The following is a 21267-nucleotide window of genomic DNA, read 5'->3' on the forward strand; positions in this document are numbered from 1 at the left end:
AAATCTAAGAATCACAAAGAACCAAAGAAACTTTTTGAATTCTGTAAGCTCTTAAATGCACTCTTGTTCAAGGAGATATAGAAAAATAGCTATTATAAATTTGAGGCATATTTTTACATATGTAATTTTTCAAACACCTACTGATTGTTTTAAAAAACTAGTAAAGGCTTTTTTATATGGACATATTATATCATAAATAATATCAATAACAAAAAAAATTAAAGACACAGAAATTTTAATTTTTTTAATTTAACATTTTTCAGATGGACTAGGTTTAGAATCCAAATGAATTGAATAAGATAAACTAAAATAATGAGTGCTGCTATTGGGGAAGTGACAATGGAGTTAAATGAAATAAAGGATGGGAAATCTTTACAGGTACACTCTAAAAAAATGTGATGCACATATTGAAAACTTTTGCATGCAAGAGTATTTTACATTTTTTTCAGTCAAATCTTAAAGTTCTTTAAATAAAGGGGATGAAGTAATGAAGTTTTTTATTAGAATTATTAATTAAACCATTAGAAGCTTGGGAGTAATTTGACATTCAAACTTATTCTAGAAACTTAATTATTAGAAATTGCCATTGTTGTTTTTTTGTTTAGAAAATTTTCTCAGAGAAACATGATGTTACAGATGAATCAGCTCATAAGTTGGTGTTAACAATTCCAGTAGTAGATTCACTTCATAAGTTGGTGCTAACAATCCCAGCAGAAGACTCACCACATCAGTTTGTATTATCAAACCAAGGAAAAGACTCACCACATCAGATGGTATTATCAAACCAAGGAGAAGACTCACCACATAAGTTGGTATTATCAATCCCAGCAGAAGACTCACCACATAAGTTGGTATTATCAAACCAAGGAGAAGATATACCACATCAGTTGGTATTATCAAACCAAGGAGAAGACTCACCACATAAGTTGGTATTATCAATCCCAGCAGAAGACTCACCACATCAGTTGGTATTATCAAACCAAGGAGAAGACTCACCACATCAGTTGGTATTATCAAACCAAGGAGAAGACTCACCACATAAGTTGGTATTATCAAATCAAGGAGAAGACTCACCACATAAGATGGTATTATCAAACCAAGGAGAAGACTCACCACATAAGTTGGTATTATCAGACCAAGGAGAAGACTCACCACATAAGTTGGTATTATCAAACCAAGGAGAAGACTCGCCACATAAGTTGGTATCATCAAACCCAGCAGAAGACTCACCATATCAGGTAGCATTATCAAACCAAGGAGAAGACTCACAAAATCAGGTGGTATTATCAAACCAAAGAGAAGACTCACCACATCAGTTGGTATTATCAAACCAAGGAGAAGACTCACCACATAAGTTGGTATTATCAAACCAAGGAGAAGATTCACCACATCAGTTGGTATTATCAAACCAAGGAGAAGACTCACCACATAAGTTGGTATTATCAAACCAAGGAGAAGACTCACCACATCAATTTAAATTATCAAACCCAGGAGAAAAGCAAGAGAAATGTGTTCAGGTACTAATAAATATATATACATATATTGAAATTTTTTATATGGAATTTTATTAACCAAAATTTATTTTTATGATTTAAAATCATTTTAGGTAAAGGAAGGATACTTCACAAAAAGATTTCCAAGGTAAACATTCTTTAACAATAAAAGTGTCTTTTGGTGTACTTTTAAGACTTTAAACACATCCAATAGTTCTTTTTCTTTTAGTGTGTCTTTCTTTTCTACTTTTCTACAGTATTAGATGAATATTTTTTTAAACTTTGCTATGCTATACCTTTTTAAAATGTCCGTTTGTACATTTTTTAAAATAGCAAAATATCTTAGATAAAAAAATTCTAAATCTAAAAAATATGAATTACTCATGAGAGCCAGCAATGATGGTATGAGGGCACACAGTGATAGTACAACGGCTTACAGAACTCTTTTTATTTCCATCTATGTCTTTGTTTTTCTTACTTCATTACTTTCCCATTTATTCCCTCTTTACTTTTCCTCTTTATTTACTTTTTTTTATAATTTTAGATAAAGCACATGACAAGGAACTTTGTCTTTCAATAAATTCATTAAAAGTTTAATTAGGATTTTTTCCAGGGATCTAAAGGGATAAGACAATCACCAATCAATTGATGTACCCCTTCTGTAGATTGAAATTAGTAGTTGAAATGTTTGAACACTAAACTTTATGAATCAACAAATCAAAATTCATTGAAGCTTGTAAGCCAATGAATAGGAAAATGTTATTATAAAACTTTATGGACTAGTGTAATAAACAGCCCATTGTCACATATCTCTCTGATTTCTTCTCTCAAACATAAAAATGGCTTAAATTTTTAAAAGCAAAGCTTTTCTCTAATTATGGTCAGTCTATCCACAATGGATAGCTCTTATTGTTGATTTAGGTATTTTAGTTAATTATGATTTATAAAAAAATAGCAACTCTACAATTTTTACTAAATAGAATTTAAATGTTGAGTTTCACCTTTTTTTACAACAATTCTAATGTCCTATTTAATACTGATTTGATTAAACTAAGCTATTCTATTTATTATATTTTCCAATTTTATTGAAATTAAACAGAAAAAATAATATTTTTATATAATGTATTTTTAGTTTGGTAAAGATAAGGAAATTGTTAACTTTGGCAAATTTTGTGTTCTTGGTTCTTGATGTTTGTTTGCCTGCCTGGGATTTTACCAGTGACATCTTTGTTACCACAAACTACTGGATCAATTCTAGCTTTAACTGGGTAAGGAAATTTTCATTGATTTAATCCTTATATTAAAGTAACAGGATGTGTGTCTGTCTTGTTTGTCAGGTTCCCAGAACAGGGTAGCTTCTCATAGGTCATAAAACCAATCATTTAAAGTGCCACTAGAGGACTCTAGGGGCGTGGCAGCTAGTTTTAATATAAAGAAATAAAACAATGTTTTAAAATGTCTTAATATTATGATTTTATAATGCAATATCATCTTTTGTTTGTTTTAGAATGAATATGTGGAGTATTCTCAGCAAACAGGAAACAATCAAATAAATATATCTGATTTTTAAAATCTATTTTATCAGTTAATTCTTTGACTAATTTTTAGAAGTTTTTGCACCAATTGAAAAAAATGTATAACTTAAAACAACTCTATAATTTTCTGTAAACTTACCTTAATCTTTAATTAATTCATATCATTAGGAATAAAATATACCTAGATAGCTCTATTGATCTACCTTCTTTCTTTTTCCACATCAATTAACTAAAATAGAAACTATAGAGTATCCTAAAAGGAAAAAGTAAATCATTTGAACCAAACTTTTATTCTTTTGATATGAAGGGATCTGCTTACAAAAATAATCTTTTACCTCATTTGTTACCTCATAAAAAGCTCTATGTACTGGAAAAATGACTTTTGTTTATTATCATTTGATGACCTTAATTTCTTATTACAATGGAGTAGTCATAAAATTTTCCTAGGGCCAAAATAAAAAATAATCCAATAAAAATCTGATTTAAAATTTTAAATATATATACACTTAGACTTATGTATCTTAGATATTGTCAGATGGCATATTGCATCAAATAATATTATTAGTTAAATTAACATGCAGAAGTTGCCAACTACACATACAAGTATACAAAATTTGGAAAAGAACAGACAAATTCAGTTGGATTTATTGCTTCAGGTTCACATTTCATTTTTTGTTATTTTTTAGTAGCGAAGCTACTCTATAATTCACTATGTTAGTAGCGAAGCTACTCTATAATTCACTATGTCCGTCCGTCAGTCCGTCAGTCAGTCCGTAACGCTATGGGGGAAATGGGATTTACTCAGCTCCTATAAAAGATAGGATTCTGAAATTTTTTGACAACATTCCCATCATTAAGGAGCACAATTAACTATAAAACATCAATGGCGGTCGGACGGCTTTTTAGCAGGTTTTAGGCTATTTTTTTGATTTTGCACACTTTCCCCCATATCTTTGGTGTTTATGGTCCGATTTTCAAAATGTTTTTAGTTAAAGATATCAAAATTAAATTTTCCGTCGTTTGGAGAAAACAATAATGACGGTCAGACTGCCTTTTTGCAGGTTTTTGGCTATTTTTATATTTTTTACATTTTCTCCCATATCTTTGGTGTTTATGATCCGATTTTCAAAAATTTTTCAGTTATACATATCAAAATCAAATTTCACATTGTTTGAAGAAAACAACTATGACAGTCAGACTGCCTTTTTGCTGGTTTTTGGCTATTTTATATTTTTTACATTTTCCCCCATATCTTTGGTGTTTTTAGTCCGATTTTTCAAAAATTTTTGAGTTAAAAATTTCAAAATTAAATTTTCCGTCATTTGGAGAAAACAATAATGACGGTCAGACTGCCTTTTCGCAGGTTTCTGGCTATTTTTATATTTTTTACATTTTCCCACATATCTTTGGTGTTTTTAGTCCGATTTTCAAAATTTTTTCAGTTAAAGATATCAAAATTAAATTTCACGTCGTTTGAAGAAACAACCATGACGGTCAGTCCCATCCACAAAATTTTGTGCTTCGCTACGTATGGATGTTGTCATCCTTGTTACAATGATTATTTAACTTAATTCAAACTTTGCAATTATTTGTTTGACTTACTAATGTATATTTTACTTTTTAGTTTTCATATTAGTCATGCCAAGTATTTCACTGATCTTGGATCTTTTATCAAAGAGAAAATGGAATTGGAAAAAAATTTTGTTGGCATTTTGTTATCAGCCTGTAATGGTGTACAAGGTATTTAAATTTTTATTTTAATCTATATTAAGTTATTCATCCAAATTAAATATTGAAGTCATCACTTGCATTAAAACTAAACTTTTTTCCTTGTATAAATGAAAATCAATTTATTTTTTCCTAATTTTGCTGCTTTTTAAATTGGATTTTTTATAAATTGAATTTTTATGTGTAGAAAAAAGTTAAATTTTAAAAGAAAAATGTCTATTTAATACCTTGGCTTAATTAAAAGAAAACAAATGACCACCCTCACTTCAAATCAACTAAAATCCTATTAATTTTCTCTAAAATAATTTTACAAATAGGACCATCAATTAAACAACCATTATTTAAATGTTGTCTAAAAACATAATTTACAAATAAAACCATCTTTATAATTATTAAGGGATTTCAATGTTTTCTGAATCCACATGATGATAAGAAGAAGAAAGAATATCAAAGAGAAAAAGTAACAAACAATATTCAGCATCAATATAAAAAAATCTCAAAATTATGCAAATAAAAATGTCAACATCCATAAGTAGCAAAAGGGGTTGAATGAGTTGATGACTAAATACACAGTTATCTTGCTGTTATAAAAAAAATTCAACTATGTCAGAGAGTTTAGTGTTAATAACATAATGCAAAAAGACAATTTACTTCCTAGTTTTATAATCCAGAAAATTTCTTCATGTCATGACTTTAGTGAAAATTAGTTGAAAGAATCATTTTTCTCTATCTTAGGTTTGATAATAAGATTAAAAAATTCCTTCTCATTCCCTTTCACAAGAAATGTAATAATAGGCTCAATATGAAAAAATAGGTAATAGGTACTCACCATTTTTTGAAGGGTTTCATTCACTCTATGCTATCTTTGAGTGGACTATTTAATTTTCCTGTTTTTTAAAACTGTTTTGAATCTCATAAATTGAAATTTGTATTGCAGTTGTATGAGGTATGTGTTGAATCCACATTGCAACTTTTCCTTCAATCTGGTATCATTCTCTTCAAAATATTCCTAACAACTCCAGGCACATATGAATTCCTGGATGAGAGCAGTTATTATCTGGACATTATCAGTATCACAACATCAACATTTACAATAATCTGGGGGCTCAGCAGTTACAAAATAAATGTGACTCAGATTGAGCAAAAGATTAATGATAAGTTTGTTCTGATGGTTAGGAGTTCTGTGGATATTATTGCAAGGTTAGATTATTTAACTCTAAACCTTTAGAGGGAATGAGGGGGGGGGGGGATAAGCAAATTATTGACTAACCTTTAATACAGAAGTACAGGTATTTTCATCCCATTGTCTGTGTATAAAATTTAAAAAAAATTTGATGCCTTGAGTTTTTCTGTCTGAGGATTTTACATGTTGGGTCCGTTAACCATTCGTCTTACTTGTCTGTGTATAAGATAAAAAGCATAAATAACAATCAGTTAAAGGAATCCTGCAAGAAATACCACGCTTTAACTGCTGAAAGACTGCCACAAGTAGACCAAATACCCCAAATTTGAAGCCTTCAGCTTCTATAACAAAAAAGTTCTAGGCATTTTAAAATGACATTTTATGTACAATGGAAATTTTGAAAGAATTGCAATGCTCATGTTGAAAACTTTAAAATTAAACTACGTGGCCTAGAAACAAAATTATAAGCTTATTTTTGTCATAAATTTAGGTTTCCAGTAACTAATTATATTTTTACAATAAAAATACCAATTTTTATAGTCAAAATCATTAAAAAAAATTAAGTTTTACTTGCGTTGTACCGAATCGACTGTAGCCAATCAGAAGGCTGAATCAGCTTAACAACCAATCACAGCTAAGCTTGTATTAGTTTACCCCTTTGTTTCCGCTATGATTTTCGTTTAAAAATGCAATTTAAATCGAATTTTTTTCATAGATTTTGACTATGAAATGTGGTGTTTTTATTGTAAAAATGTAATCAGTTACAGGCAATCTGAGTTTCTGACAAAGATAAGGTTATAATTTTATGTCTAGGCAACGTAATTTAATATTGTTTTTTCTTTTGTGACCATTAGAAATCTTTCAAAAATTCCATTGTACATAAAATGCTATTTTGAAATGCCTAGAACTTTTTTGTTATTGAAGCTGAAGGCTTATAATTTGGGGTATTGGGTCTTCTTGTGGCAGTCTTTCAGCAGTTAAAGCGTGTTATTTCTTGCAGGCGTCCTTTAATATAACACATTTCAAAAATACAGATCTTTTATTAAAAAAGGGGTGCTTAGAAAATGTTTCAGTTACTTCTCAATCAACCCAATTGGCGCTAAAGGGTTTGATCATTTCAATTGATTTTGTTCATGACCTTATTTAAAATAAAAGACACTGTCAATCAAATTTTTAGATATTTTTAACCCTAAAACTAGATGATAAATAAGGTAAAAGAAATGTACCATATAGAAAGTTTATCATTTGAAACAAATTATGTGAAGAAAAAAATTAAATGAAATAGAATTATATAGAATGATTTACTTTCAGTTAAAAAAGTTTTAAAATATTTATTGAGATTGAGCTTAATTTTGGTTAGCTTTATCTGATGAGTAATTAAATTCTAGGAATAAAACTTAAAATGGTAGCAATTTTGATATAATAAATAATAATTATTGTTATAGGTTAGCTACAATGGTGAGCCTCATAGTTTTCAGCCTTAGCTGGAAATTTGGAGTTTTCATTGTAACTTCTTCTTTGTGCTTAATGGTGTTCATCATTCCTACACTTGCCACATTGTACAATGGAAAACAAGAATGGAACAATCTTGCTGACCGTTCTTTTCTGTTTATACCTGTTCCTTCATTTCATCAAAATAAGTTTCCTGAAACAAATTTTGTAAAAAATTGCCAGATGTCAAGAATTAAAAACAAAGCAATTGCTTGCATTCTGATTGTATTGGTTGTTTCACAACAATATCTAATTTCTAAAAATGTCATTCCATTTCTTCCACCAGATTTGTGGTAAGGTGTTTTCTTAATTGGCTTTCTGGTTAAATTTTATTTACAATTGACTATAATAATCAACCTAAACAAGAAAATTATTATTCCTGAAAGAAAGTTTAGTTTCTTACATTATGAATTTTTAAAACAAACAATAAATGTACTTCTTTGTTTGTTCTTCTCAGTATAGTATAAATAGCTTATATTGATAGGTGGAACTGTGCAGTAAGAGCTAAGAAGTTACAGACTCTTCAGGAGATTCTGTGGATTACAATTATCACATGTCTTATGATATCAAACATAGAATTTTGTCAATATTTGATATTCAAGACATGTTGGGTCAATTTCTTATTTCTTGAAAAATATAAGATCACTCCAGTATCAGTTAAAAACACTACAGGTTATTCATAACTTTTTTTATTTTCTTTTCATTCAAAACACCTGGAAGGCAACATAAACTAACCAAGGACTAACAGTTTGAGGGGGAAGGGTAGTATTGGCCATATAAATTAGGGTGAGCAGAAAGTTTTCAAAAATATAAAAACTTTGCAACTCTTTCAGGAATAAATTAAAAATTCATTAAACCTTTTTAGATGGAAATATTGGTGACAATTTAGGAAAGGAAAAATTAAAAAGGTAATTATTTTTTTAATAACTCATCAAAAATTTATACAAAAAAATATTTAAACAAGAACAACTCCCTAACCAGACTAATTTTGGAAGTACTTTTGAAGAAAGCATTGCAATCTATACTGTGTTTAAGGTTCTTTTATTAACATTTAGAATTGGACTTAATTTTTATCCAAGATTGATTCTAAAGAGAAGAATTATTGATTTAGCTGCAGGTAGGTTTTAAAAAATAAACAAAAGATATTTGTGAGGTTCTTAAATATTTTTTATTGTATATTTATATTGTTAGCATTTAAAAGTTTTAGGTTAAAATTTAATCCTATTTTGTATATTTTTTCTTTCTTATTGACAAAAAATTGATAAAAACTAATCAATAAATAAAGTCAACTTGCTGAAGTCTAGCATCACAATTAATATACAATGCAACATATTTCCATGTTTAGGTTTTCTTCTTCTTGGTTTTATCATCACATCTTTTGTATTGTCAATGGTTGAAACTTCTAAACAAACAGGATTTGTTCAAGTTCAAGAAAACATGAATAGAACAGAGATTAACCTACTCATTGAAAACATTGAAAAATTAATTCAAAGGTATTTGTTGTAAAAATAAACTAGTATTGCTAGTGCTGCCAAAACAAAATTTCCCTTGGAATATTGACAGAATTTTTTTTTTGAAAAGTTTCTTGACATAAAAATATTAAAAGTGTGTTGGTTGAATAATTTTTTGTCATTTGTAATTTCTTAAACTTTACGATAGAAAATTGTTTAACAATTATTCTAGCTAGTTACAGAATCTTTTAAGACATACTTGCTTACAAATAACTTAAAGGGCGAATATAGGTTTGATATAATATGAGCTTATTTCAAATGTGCCATTATATAGATTATAAATAACTTAAAGACATTGACATATTCAACTGTATAAGTCTGTTTCTAGCCAAAAACCGATCCAATTCGTTCAATCATAGTCATAATAAAGAGGAAAGGATTTGACAGACATTGGATGCTGCAACTTTTACTTTTGATCAAATATATTTTTCATAAAATAATTTTGTAAAAGTACATTGAAAAAGTAAGGGCTGAACCACTAATTTAAAAAAAATATTATTTTTTTTGCTAAAAGTTGCATCATGTTTGTGTATGTATGTTCGTGTTACGTATCGTAATTAGGGTAAATATTTCATAAGGGATTAATCACAGATGCTCATAGAGAAAATAAATTTTAAAACGTATTATTTACCCTTGACGCTATATTTGAGGCACTCTTGCGTAAAATATTTTGACGGAAATTAAAAATGTAATAAAATAATATATAATTAAAACAAATAAACATTTATATTATCATATAAGATGCATGCCAATATAACAATCAAATTGATTTAAGAAAAATAGTGAAAAAAAGGTCTTATAATGGTTAAAAAAACGATTTTGTTGACTTTCTGATTTATCATATGTTGAAGTGAACGCAAAAATTGTAAAATCTACTTAAGAATTTTTTTGAATTTCTAAATTTAGCATAGTTATTTTAAAAGTATGTAATGGCACCTTTCATATAAGCTCATATCATATTGAACCTATATTCGCCCTTTAATACTTTATCAATTGAAATGAAGCAGCTTATAAATGCCTATAAATATGAGCAATGATATGTTAGCATACATTTTATTTGACCAATGGTAAAATGAATATTTATCAATATCATTTGTATTGAATGATGTCATTATAGGCACTTTAAGCTTCTTCAAATAAAATATTTAGAAATGAGAGTGCATGTGATCTACTGAAAAACTCTAACGAATCACTAGGAATGTATTATTATTTGATTATAAATATTTATATGCAATCTGAAATTTTCATTTTGAAATTATTTTCTTTAAAAAATTATTTATATTTTTTTAAACCCTTAACAATTTTAAATGGCATATTTACTCCCCCTATCATTTTTTTTGAAGTTTCATCCTCCTCCTATTTTCATTTTAGCTCTAAAAGAAGTTGTAAATTTTTCTTTGGCAAGAGTTTTTTTTTCTAGGGGGTGATATCTCTTAAAAGGGTTTATGCGGAGGTATGTACCCCCCATCAACCGATTTTAGATTGGGTAATTAACAGATTGCATATGGGTAAATACCCTTCTCAAGCTAATTTTACCCCCTAGTTGATTTTGTCCAGGAATTTTTAACCCCTTTTAAAGAAAGCTTGGACCATGGATCCTTGTTGTCATGTCATTCTGACAACGTTTTCTTTACATTATTTATATAAAAATACACATATTATCAGTTGTGTCTGCTTTTCATGAAATTATCAACCGCTTCAAATGTCCAGTTTATTACATTTATGAACAAGCAGTTACCAATTATGAAATTGCAGAAACAATTTTAACAACCTGCAAGCCAAAACATAAAATGTTGTCAAAATCAGAGTAAGATTATATTTTTTGTAAATTTATTTATTCAATTTAGATTTTGAATGTTAATAAAATTGATAATTTTTTATCTTCTAAAATTATCTAGGGACAAAATAAAGATTTGGACAGCTTTTCATACAACAATAGATGCATGTAAAAAAATTCAAGATTGTATTAAAAAAAGTCTAACATTTGAAGGTAATAGTCAATTACAATAGTTATACTATACTATTTAATACTTGATAGTGATATTTGCATAGTATGCAAAATTATCATTTAAAACAGATTAATATATTTCTTTAAAAGTTGTTCTAGCTGACATTTTTTAAAAAGTTTTAAACTAAGAAAATAAAAAAAGGTTCCTAATAAAGGGAGCAAAGGAAGCTAAATATGACTTAGACTGACTTATAATTAAAAATTACACATATTTTGGCCCTCTACTGATATTAGCTGATATAAAATTTGGGGGGGGGGGGGGAGAGGTTCTACAATCTCCCAACCTGACCAATAAAGTTTCATAAGGGGCCTGAATGCTAAGATGTTTGACACCTCTCTTATAACAGCATCTATTTGAGCTAGAGGGCAAAAAAAAGTGTAGTATAATCAATAACCTTTTCTTAGTTTAATATTTTTTTGTCTGAGTTATATTTTGCATACATCACCCCTTTTTTAAAGAACCTTGTTTCTAGGCAATTTTTTGGGGTTGATGAAAACATTACTGAAAAATACTTACTAGCAGCTTTGCCCCTAGACTCTAGGGGCTTTTTCCCCAAGATAAATTTTTTAAAAAATGATGTGAGTAATAGTATGGGAATTATTACATCCTCTATTACCTACCCAGCCAAAAAATTGTGAATGAGTTGCCATTGCAAATTGGCAAAATTTATGCAAAATTGGGGGGGGGGGTATTTTTTTGTTATTTTGGGGGGTTGGGGGTGTCCCACCCCCCTAGAAAATAGCTTAAAACCATCACAGGACAAGTGGGTATATTCCCTAAAGAGTAGAATCCAATCAGTTCAGTGGTATATTCCCTAAAGAGTAGAATCCTTTCAGTTCAGTGGTTACCAAGATCTTATGGGATGGACGGACAGACAGGGAGACATAATTCTACTTTGTATAATAGATGGACCAGCTGTAAGTTGTAAAATTAAATTAGAAATCCTTGGATAGTCAAATGATACTTATCACTAAATAGACAATCAACCTTTCTCTTGATATTTATTTCATGCACTTGACAAAGCAGTAGTATATTACATTTTTCATGTCTCTTGTATAGCCCATTGTGGTCAGTCCTAACTCTAACCAGACATATCTCTTCTGACACCAAGTCAATAGCAATTACACAAATAATGAGAGGGTGATAGGATCGTAATTTAAAAAAAATTATAATTAAAGCATGCTGATATATTTCAGCGTATTGTTGAAAATTATTTCTAAAGATATTTGAAATTTATTAAACTTCTACACTATATTTCAGCAGTACACCGACAAACATCCTACTGCGACAAACGTCCAAATGCGACAAACATCCTAATGCGACAAACCTCCTAAACGACAAACGTCCTAATGCGACATCTCTTAAGTAAAACGTCCAAAAATATAAAGGTCGAATTTTGTAATGCAAGGATGTATCGGGTTCGAAACCATGCCGTTTGATAGCCAACACAGACTTTGGGAAAACTGTGGGACAGATTTTTAAAATTTGGCCTATGGATGAAATTATTAAAGAAATAAATTTAAGTTAAAAATTATTCCCCTGTGTTTTATCGCCATTTTGAATTTTATATTGTTGTTAAATATTTTTACAATCAGAGGATTTTGTCCTTAAATTTAGAAGATTTTTTATATTTCATAACTTTTGAAAATTTTTAGGTCGTTTTACTATTGAGATGTCACATTAGGACGTTTGTCGCATTATGAGGTTTAGGACGTTTGTCGCATTAGGACGTATGTCGTGGTAGGATGTTTGTTGGTTTACCTATTTCAGCTGATGCTTTGAAATACAAACTTTCTAAATGTATCAACTTGTTTGGTACTGTGGCAATAATTTACAAAGAAGATATAAATATCCAAGATCAAGAAGGTAAAATCTATTTAGAATTTACCTAGACAAGTCCTATTTTTCATGAACGTTTTTACAATCAGGAAGAACACCTCTTGTAAAGGCTGGTGGTGATTCACTTTTTGTGTCAAAAATCAAAGAGGCTGGTGGTGATTTTGGACAAAGTCAATGTGGAGGTTTGACTATGTTTTTTTCAAGATAAATAAATTGTGTTCTAAAAACAATGTATATAACAATATTAAATGTTAAAGTAAAATGAAATAATGTAATTCTATCTTTCAGCATCAGAAATAAATTACAAAAGCAAAGGTAAACATAATTTGTACCTTGGATAATTTGATTTTTTTGGAAATATTCAAATCAAACTGTGCATTCCGGTTTTCTGACACATTCAGAAGGAATTCAGAAAAACATTTATAGGTCCTTTTTCTCTGTAAGAATATTCATCACCTAATAAAAGTTTTTAAGTTAATAGTTTATAAAGACTCCAAAAAGTGCGTGAGAGGTCTTTTTTGTAAACAATTTTGTACTTTTTAAGTAGATTTATTTCTAGTAAAAAAATTCTGCCCTTCTAAAAAGATGACCAAACATATCCTTTATCCATTAAAATTTTTATTCATCAAATTCACAATATTTTTTTGATAGCTTTGTTTGCTGCTTCAAAACTAGGAGACAATTTAGAAGTGAGAAATATTTTTAAAAATGGATCATTTTCTGCTAATGCAACAGACACTGAAGGTAATAATTTCATAGTCAAAATATTGCAGTACAAAATCTGCTCAAATTTTCACTATACAAAATATTTGAATTAGAAATGATGATTATACAGGGTGAAGTGGACAAATAGTTGCGAAATTTTATTTTTATAAAAACCAACACAAATCATACATTTATAATATTTTATTGAAAATCATAACTAGGACTAGTATACATGTGAATGTTATACATTTAATCAATAAAATCGCCATTGGCCTCAATGATGGCCTCAAAACCTGCATGATCTTCTTAAATGTTTTTTGTCCATGGAGCCTAATACCTCCTTGATGAAGGTCATTAGGGAGCCTTGGTGGTATGGGGATGTCAATTAACATGTGGTCATGGTGCTAACTAAACATTATTTTAAAAACAGACAAGCCTATCTTTCATTTTAAGTACACAAATTTTTGTTTAAAGGGAGTGTGATTTCTCATCTGATTATCAAATCTTAACATTTACTAAGCACATTTCACTACACTGATCAACCAAAAATGTCCTATTCACAAAAATATCCAGAAATAATGCCTTGATTTTACGGTATTTTGAGAGGGAAAAAGGAAAAAACAGGAAAAATCTGAACGTTTTTGTTTCTTATAATGTTTGTAAGGATATTTAACTTGTCATATATAGTTGAAACAATTTACTTACTGTTAAGGATTTATTTTATGCTATAAAATTGCCAATTCATTTTTTTATAACGTAGTAATTAGGTAATAAAGACATATTTTAAATTCGTATTATTGACAAAAAAATACCTCACTGTCTACAAAGGGTTGAATCTCATAGGTTATATAAAATAATAATATCCTGTGTTGAACAATAAATAACCCACTTTGGAGGAGAAAAACCTGTTTCTGGCTTTGTTATTGTATTTGGTTTTCAATAAAAAAATATTGCTTATTTTATCAATTTCTAAGTAACTATACATTGGATTAAAGCAAGGATTACGTAAAAAGTCAGCTTAACTGTTAGGAAAAATCTAGAACTATGTGAAAAAGTTCAATTTTAGCTATAATGGGAGAAAAAAGCAATTTAATGCACATTTTATATAATACGGAAAATTTCTTCCTTTCCCCGTACCTTATAAAAATCGTCGGAAAAAGCCGTTTTTTAAGCAAACAAAAGCGCGTTTTGCTCTATCTGTGAGATATTATGAATGAGATAATGTTAAGATTTGATATTAAACTGTTTTTAACCTATTTTTGAATGGGGGGTCAAAAATATACTAGGACACCTATAGAATCAGACTGCAGAGCCCAAATTTGAATTAAGTCCTCAATAAACTTTATTTGGGGGATTTAAAAATTAATTTTTAGTGTTGCTGTAATCATTTTGACCGAAGCAAAAGCTCTTTTTTTACTTCGGGTAATATTGTGGCTTACAGAACATTTTTTTATAATTCACTTTATATTGATACAATAAAAAAAACATTACTCTGTTCATTGGAAATAATTTTTTTTCCCAAAACAATTAATTTCATTGAAAAATCTAACATTTACAATAAAACAAATAATTCTGAAATCTAACCAATAAGAAGTCTTGTTTTATTTCAATTCCTAACAATTCAAAAAAAGAGTGTTTTCACAAAGTGACTTATTTCCAATGTAGTTGAATAATTTTTATTTAATTAAAATGAAAAGAATGAAAACCATACACATAAAAGATACATTCTTTTTAAAATTATTTTAAAAAATAAGTTTGAATAATCTTATTTTATAACGCATTTGTATATGTGACAAAAATAAATTTGTTGTATTGCATAAACATTTGTTGTCATTTAACCCTTTACAGCCATTATTTATGTTTTTAAAATAAGTGAGAGAACACAAACATGTTAATGTTAATTCGTTGATATATTATAAAGAATTAACTTTTTAGTGAATTTTTATAGTAAAATCATAAGGCCTAATTTTACTTTATACCAGAATACAATATTTATGAAGCAAAACACTCTAAAAGCTACGAATTTTACCCAAATAAAAAAAAACCTTTTGCTTCGGTCAAAATGATCACGGCAACAGTAAAAATTAATATTTAAATCCCCCCAAAAAAGTTTATTGAAGATTTAATTCAAATTTAGGCTCTGCAGTCTGATTCTACTGGTGTCATAGTATATTTTTTATATACGTTTTAAAAATAGGTTAAAAACAGTTTAAGATGAGAAAAATTTACGTTCACAGTCCCTTTAATAACGTTGTCTTGGATCTATAAGGTCTCAAAGTTGGTGACAGTTTGACCGACGCACCATGGAGATAACTGCAATTAAGCTGTAGTATATAACAATCAAATCTAAGACAAGACACTTAACTTTTCAAAGTATCAAAAATTGAATATGAATTGCAGAATATCATTCTGCAATATTTGTATCTTTAGTATATTTTATCAAACTTTCAATCTTTCTTCTTTTATATATATAAATACATTTAACCCTATTCTAAATTTCACAATCTATATAAAGTTTTTATACAGGGATGTCTAAGCTTTTTAAATCAATGTATTTATCTATCCATCTCTGTGTATCTATAACTCTACTTTGAACTATAGAACTTTTTATTTTATAAAAAAACACTGTATTTCTTTTTCTATTCATATCTTTTTGTTTCTTTAACAGTACTCTTAAATACAGAAAATATTGTATATTTATATTATCTATAAGGAAGGACAAGTCTTATGTATGCAGTAGATAATGAAAATGAAGATACAGTGAAGATTCTTCTAGAACATGGAGCTAATGTCAACACTAAAGATAATCATGGTTAGTTACATGATGTTATATTGTATTTGTCTATCTATCTATTAATATATATAATATGTATTATATATATATACTAGCAGCTACACTTTGAATGTTTGTAGGTCGACCTATATCAGGGAAGAAGGGAATTATAACTTTAAAAGAAAATATTTCATGCAATGCAATGTAGCTAAAATGTTATACTAGACTTAAAGATTTCTAGTTGTACTTGTTTTAGTTGACCTAAGAAAAAAATTCATTGACCCCCAAAAGTCTTTTGTGAACTGGGCTTATATTACATAGCACAGGAATGGTTCATGGTTCATTAAAACTAGAGCTTATGACTGCTCTAACATATGCATAACATGTTTCTACTATTAACACAAGCTAGGCAATTTGAATTTAAAAGATGATCACACCTTTAAATTGGTCATGATCCATTCATCATCAAAAATAAGACTATTTGAATAATAATGGTTTTACAGTCCTAATTTGTTGAAAATCATAAAATATCTTTTCTGATATTAACTCTCTAAGAAAATAAGATATTAAAGTTAGTTAAATAAAGCTTTACTTTTGTTTCCTACAATAAAAACACCCTGTATACTATGAACTATAGAACGTATAAAGTAACTGATATATTTATATCTAGGAAAGACAAGTCTTATGTATGCAGCAGAGAGTAGAAACACAGATATAGTGAAGATACTTCTTGAATATGAAGCTGAAGTCAACACTAAAGATAAAGATGGTTAGTTACATAATTTTCTAAAACTAAATATCTATATACCTAAACACCTAATTATAGGGCTTTCTATCTGTCAACTCATCTAAAATTATCTAAACATATCTCCCTATGTATATGACTGTACACAAAAATACTTTTATATTACTTATATTTACATTATAAAAACTGGTAGCACTTACCTGATATGTAATTTTAATAGTTTATGTTAAATATACAGCACAATAGGCTATGAACTATAGAACGTATAAAGTAACTGATATATTTATATCTAGGAAAGACAAGTCTTATGTATGCAGCAGAGAGTAGAAACACAGATATAGTGAAGATACTTCTTGATTATGAAGCTGAAGTCAACACTAAAGATAAAGATGGTTAGTTACATAATTTTCTAAAACTAAATATCTATATACCTAAACATCTGATTATAGGGCTTTCTATCTGTCAACTCATCTAAAATTATCTAAACATATCTCCCTATGTATATAACTGTACACAAAAATACTTTTATATCACTTATGTATACATTATCAAAACTCACTTTCTTACTGATTTTTATTCTGGATGGAACATAAGCCTGTAGAATCTATAATGTATCGAATTTATGTATTTATATCTAGGAAAGACCAGTCTTATGTATGCAGCTTTGAATGGAAACACAGATGAAGTAATGTTACTTCTCACGGGTAGGCTAAAAAAATTCCAGGTTTTTGAAAATACCCATTTAAGCGGATTGCACAGCCTTAAAGTCACATGTCTTGGTATACTAGAAAAGGTAAAAATCAAATTTTCTATTTGGGGCTTTTTTAGAAAATCCGCAAAATATTTTTTTTTCATTTTCACCTAAAATCCTCTAAAAATAAGGTAAAAAATGTTAGGGCAGGCTTTTTAAAACTGTTATTGCTCAGCCCATAATTATCCTAAAAAAATGTTAGACATACCAATGGAAAGCTTATCTCCTCTAGTTTTTATTATAACAAACATTTTTAATATGCATCGTATGGTTTTGTATCTATAATGTAAATGTAAATAGTATAATCAAATTCATTAAAATGTACATGTGCATGGTTATTCAGTATATACGTGTATGTTTATCTACCTTTCTTATTTAATTAAATTCTAATGGTAAAAAAATCTTCCAATATAGTTGGAAAAATCCGCGAATTTAAAGAATCCTAGTCATTTAAAGCCTTTTCTCTACCATGCCCAACAAAAAAAAGATCATTTAAGCCTAAGAAAAAATGTGTGTTGTGTCTGCTTCAATGAAAGAGGTTCAAAGCCATCAAGGTGTGTTAACCTGAAGTATGAGAAAATTATTAGAGATTGTGTTATAGAGGGCTACTTGTTAAGTGATGAGAGACTGCCTTGTGGTGTTTGCGATAGATGCCATTTTGATTTACTTAAAGCTTCAAAAGGACAAGAAATTACATTTTCAATATCAAGGCAGTATGAAAACATTAGAAGATACACAAGACAAACAATTAGTGAAACTAAAAAAATTGAATGCGAGTGTGCTGTCTGCTTACGAGGGCGAATGAATGGAAATGAATGGCAGATATTCAGAAAAAATTTACCAACAAAACCTGGTCGTCCCGTTGTAAATAAAATAGAAAAGTTGTGTGCAAAGTGTTTCAGTTTTATCAAGAAAGGTTTCCCGCATAGCAATGATATGTGCAAGAGTACAAGAAACAAACTAAACAATTTAAAACATATGCTTGATTAGAAGGTAAAATATTTTTTGATAGCTTTGCTTATCTTTTTACTGAACCTTTTAATTTACTATTTGTAATATGTGCTTTTCTTGATTGGATTTTGGCTTTAAAATTCTTAATTTTAGTTAAACCTCTAAGGCAAAATATTAAATTAATATTAAAATATACATATTTTTTTTTATAAAAGAATAGTTATTTCTCGCATCGTATTATAAACGGCTTTCCGCGGATATAGAATGTACAATTATGAGATAAAAACTAGTTTTTTTTAGCCCCGAGGTGCCGAAGGCACCGGCTAAAAATACTGGTTTTAATCTTATGATTGTACATTTTTATATTCGTAGAAATCTGGATATAATACGATGCTAGACATAGATTTTTCGTATGGATGAGAACCGGTTCCTATCCACCGGATTCGAATGAATACGAGAAATATATTTATTATGTATATTTTTAGACCAGTGAACATTTTTCGAGTTCTGTAATAAAGGAAAAACTCAAAACTTCACATGATGGAAACATTAGTCTCAGAAAAGATACAGGCGGAACGCCATTGAAACTACAGCCACAGTCAAAAAGTGCTTCATGTCCTCAGCTAAGTTTGAATGAAATATCAGCAATACAAAAAGAGTGCTCGCTCTCAAACAAACAGGCATATTGTCAAAAGATTACATAAATTCAAATTGACATTTTAAAATTATAATTAACTTTACTTTAAATAAAACGTGCCGTAACATTTTTAGTTTAACCATAATTTTTAAAAGTCTGTAAAAATTTAAATCTCATTTGACAATAGGTATATTTTTTAAGACGTTAACTTTGTTCAAAAATATTAGATTGAAATTTGGAAGGAAGTCAGTTAAACCTGGAGCGAAGGTAATTATAATTATACATATACTACACTGTAAAAAAACATTTACAGCATGGTGAAACTTTTGTAAACTTTCAAAAAATAAGTATTTGTTCTTAACAGGAAAATAGGAAAGGTAGAAATAAAAAGTTTTCAAAATGATTATGAACTTTGAAATTAAAGTAAAGTTTGTAGGTTTTATTTTTTGTAGTGTAGTATTTTTCATCTCTGACTGACTTTTTTTATGCAACATAAAATAGGAAATATGTGAATATAAAGTTTCTTGTATTTATTCGAATCCGGTGGATAGGCACCGGTTCTCATCCATATGAAAAAACTATGTCTAGCATCGTATTATATCCAGCTTTCTACGAAAATAAAAATGTACTATCATAAGATTAAAACCATTTTTTTTGCCCGTGCCTTCGGTACCTGGGGTCTAAAAAACTGGTTTTAATCTTATAATTTTACATTCTATATCCGCGGAAAGCTGTTTATAATACGATGCGAGAAATGACTATTATCACACTATAAACACACCCCAAAACTTGTTAGTTTAACAAAGGTTGTAAAGTTGTTTGTTAACCCTTTTAATGTTTTTGATCCAAGGGAAACTTGAAGAAAAACTGTTTTACTTTAAATTGCCCATCCCTACTCTCTGATTTATTAATAATAATAATTTAGATGAACATGAGAGATCAAAAGTTACAACTTGATGCTTCCTTTTCTTCCGAGATTTGTGATTTTCAAGATGTAAATGGATCAATTGTTAAAAGGCCGTTTGTTTATTGTAACAACACTTCTGATCTTATTATAAGATTATCAGAACAAAGGTATTTCATATAAAAAAAGATATTTAAATATGTTGCTTTTAAAATTTCTTAATTAGTTTCTATGTTTGAAATTATGTTTGTGTCCAATACGAATTTGTAAACTAACGGTCAGTTTTGCACCTAGCCAATAAAAAATAAACATTATTTAGAGATAAAGCCTTTCAAGACCTTGCTGTAAAAATTGGAATGGATTATGGTAAAGGACACCTGAAGATGACCTTGTCACTGTATGATCCTGATGACATCATTCAAATACCTGCAAGTAGAGTAACTAGAGAACTTGGAATTGGAGCATCAGGTAAGCCTATTTAACCATTAAAGCATAACCCCCAAATTTTAAAATAAAATATAATAATGTAGGTAACACTAACCCTGCAGGGCAATATCCTCACATTGTACTTTAAATATGGGGATCTTAACTAAAGATATAAAAAAAATTTTGTTTGAAAGGTTGATTATTGTCCAAACGCAAACTGTGGGAAATCACCAAATTGTTTTTAAATCAGGTGACAAGTGGAAGGATACTGGTCGGTTTAAGATAATAATTCTTGCCTCAGCTCCTGGGATTCCAGAGAACTATAGCAACTGTAAAATCTTTATGTCAAAGACAAATATCAATGATGTTCTCTATACTTTTAGTGGTGACTTGAAAATCAAAAATATGATTTCAGGTATAAAACATTTAAATTTAGTAAGATTTATACACTTTTTCTTTTTTATCTCTTAATTAAGGTCCTTATCTAACTGAAAAGTAGCTTATATTTAGTAGAAAGAAAAAACGAACTTATTTTAACAGCTTAACCACATTTTATCAAATCTAGGCCTCATGATCTGTGCTTCTA

The 21267-nt window shown here is 28.8% G+C and overlaps 1 protein-coding gene and 1 long non-coding RNA gene across 2 annotated transcripts; both read left to right on the forward strand.

Annotated features, from left to right (window-relative positions):
• Positions 1-4653: 4653 nt before the first annotated feature.
• Positions 4654-7727, forward strand: LOC145306931 (uncharacterized). Its single transcript, XM_080149270.1, has 4 exons — positions 4654-4768; positions 5154-5216; positions 5694-5956; positions 7385-7727. The coding sequence occupies exons 1-4, from the start codon at positions 4667-4669 to the stop codon at positions 7725-7727; spliced, it is 771 nt and encodes a 256-aa protein (XP_080005396.1). The 5' UTR covers positions 4654-4666.
• Positions 7728-8483: 756 nt separating this feature from the next.
• LOC145307133 (uncharacterized) lies at positions 8484-10137 on the forward strand. The gene is made up of 3 exons (XR_013875308.1): positions 8484-8547; positions 8776-8923; positions 10091-10137. It is a non-coding gene; the product is annotated as an uncharacterized LOC145307133 (long non-coding RNA).
• The last annotated feature ends 11130 nt before the right edge of the window (positions 10138-21267 follow it).

This window comes from Acartia tonsa, chromosome 15 (assembly GCF_053477335.1).
Source record: "Acartia tonsa isolate MP-2025a chromosome 15, ASM5347733v1, whole genome shotgun sequence".
In the NCBI taxonomy this organism is placed as follows: Eukaryota; Metazoa; Arthropoda; class Copepoda; order Calanoida; family Acartiidae; genus Acartia; species Acartia tonsa.

Excerpts from the sequence above, each read along its gene's own strand:
- LOC145306931 (XM_080149270.1), top strand. The coding sequence starts at position 4,667 with ATGCCAAGTATTTCACTGATCTTGGATCTTTTATCAAAGAGAAAATGG. Across the intron at positions 4,769-5,153 it reads AGCCTGTAATGGTGTACAAG|GGATTTCAATGTTTTCTGAA; the intron begins GTATTTAAATTT and ends ATAATTATTAAG. Across the intron at positions 5,217-5,693 it reads AAGAATATCAAAGAGAAAAA|TTGTATGAGGTATGTGTTGA; the intron begins GTAACAAACAAT and ends TTTGTATTGCAG.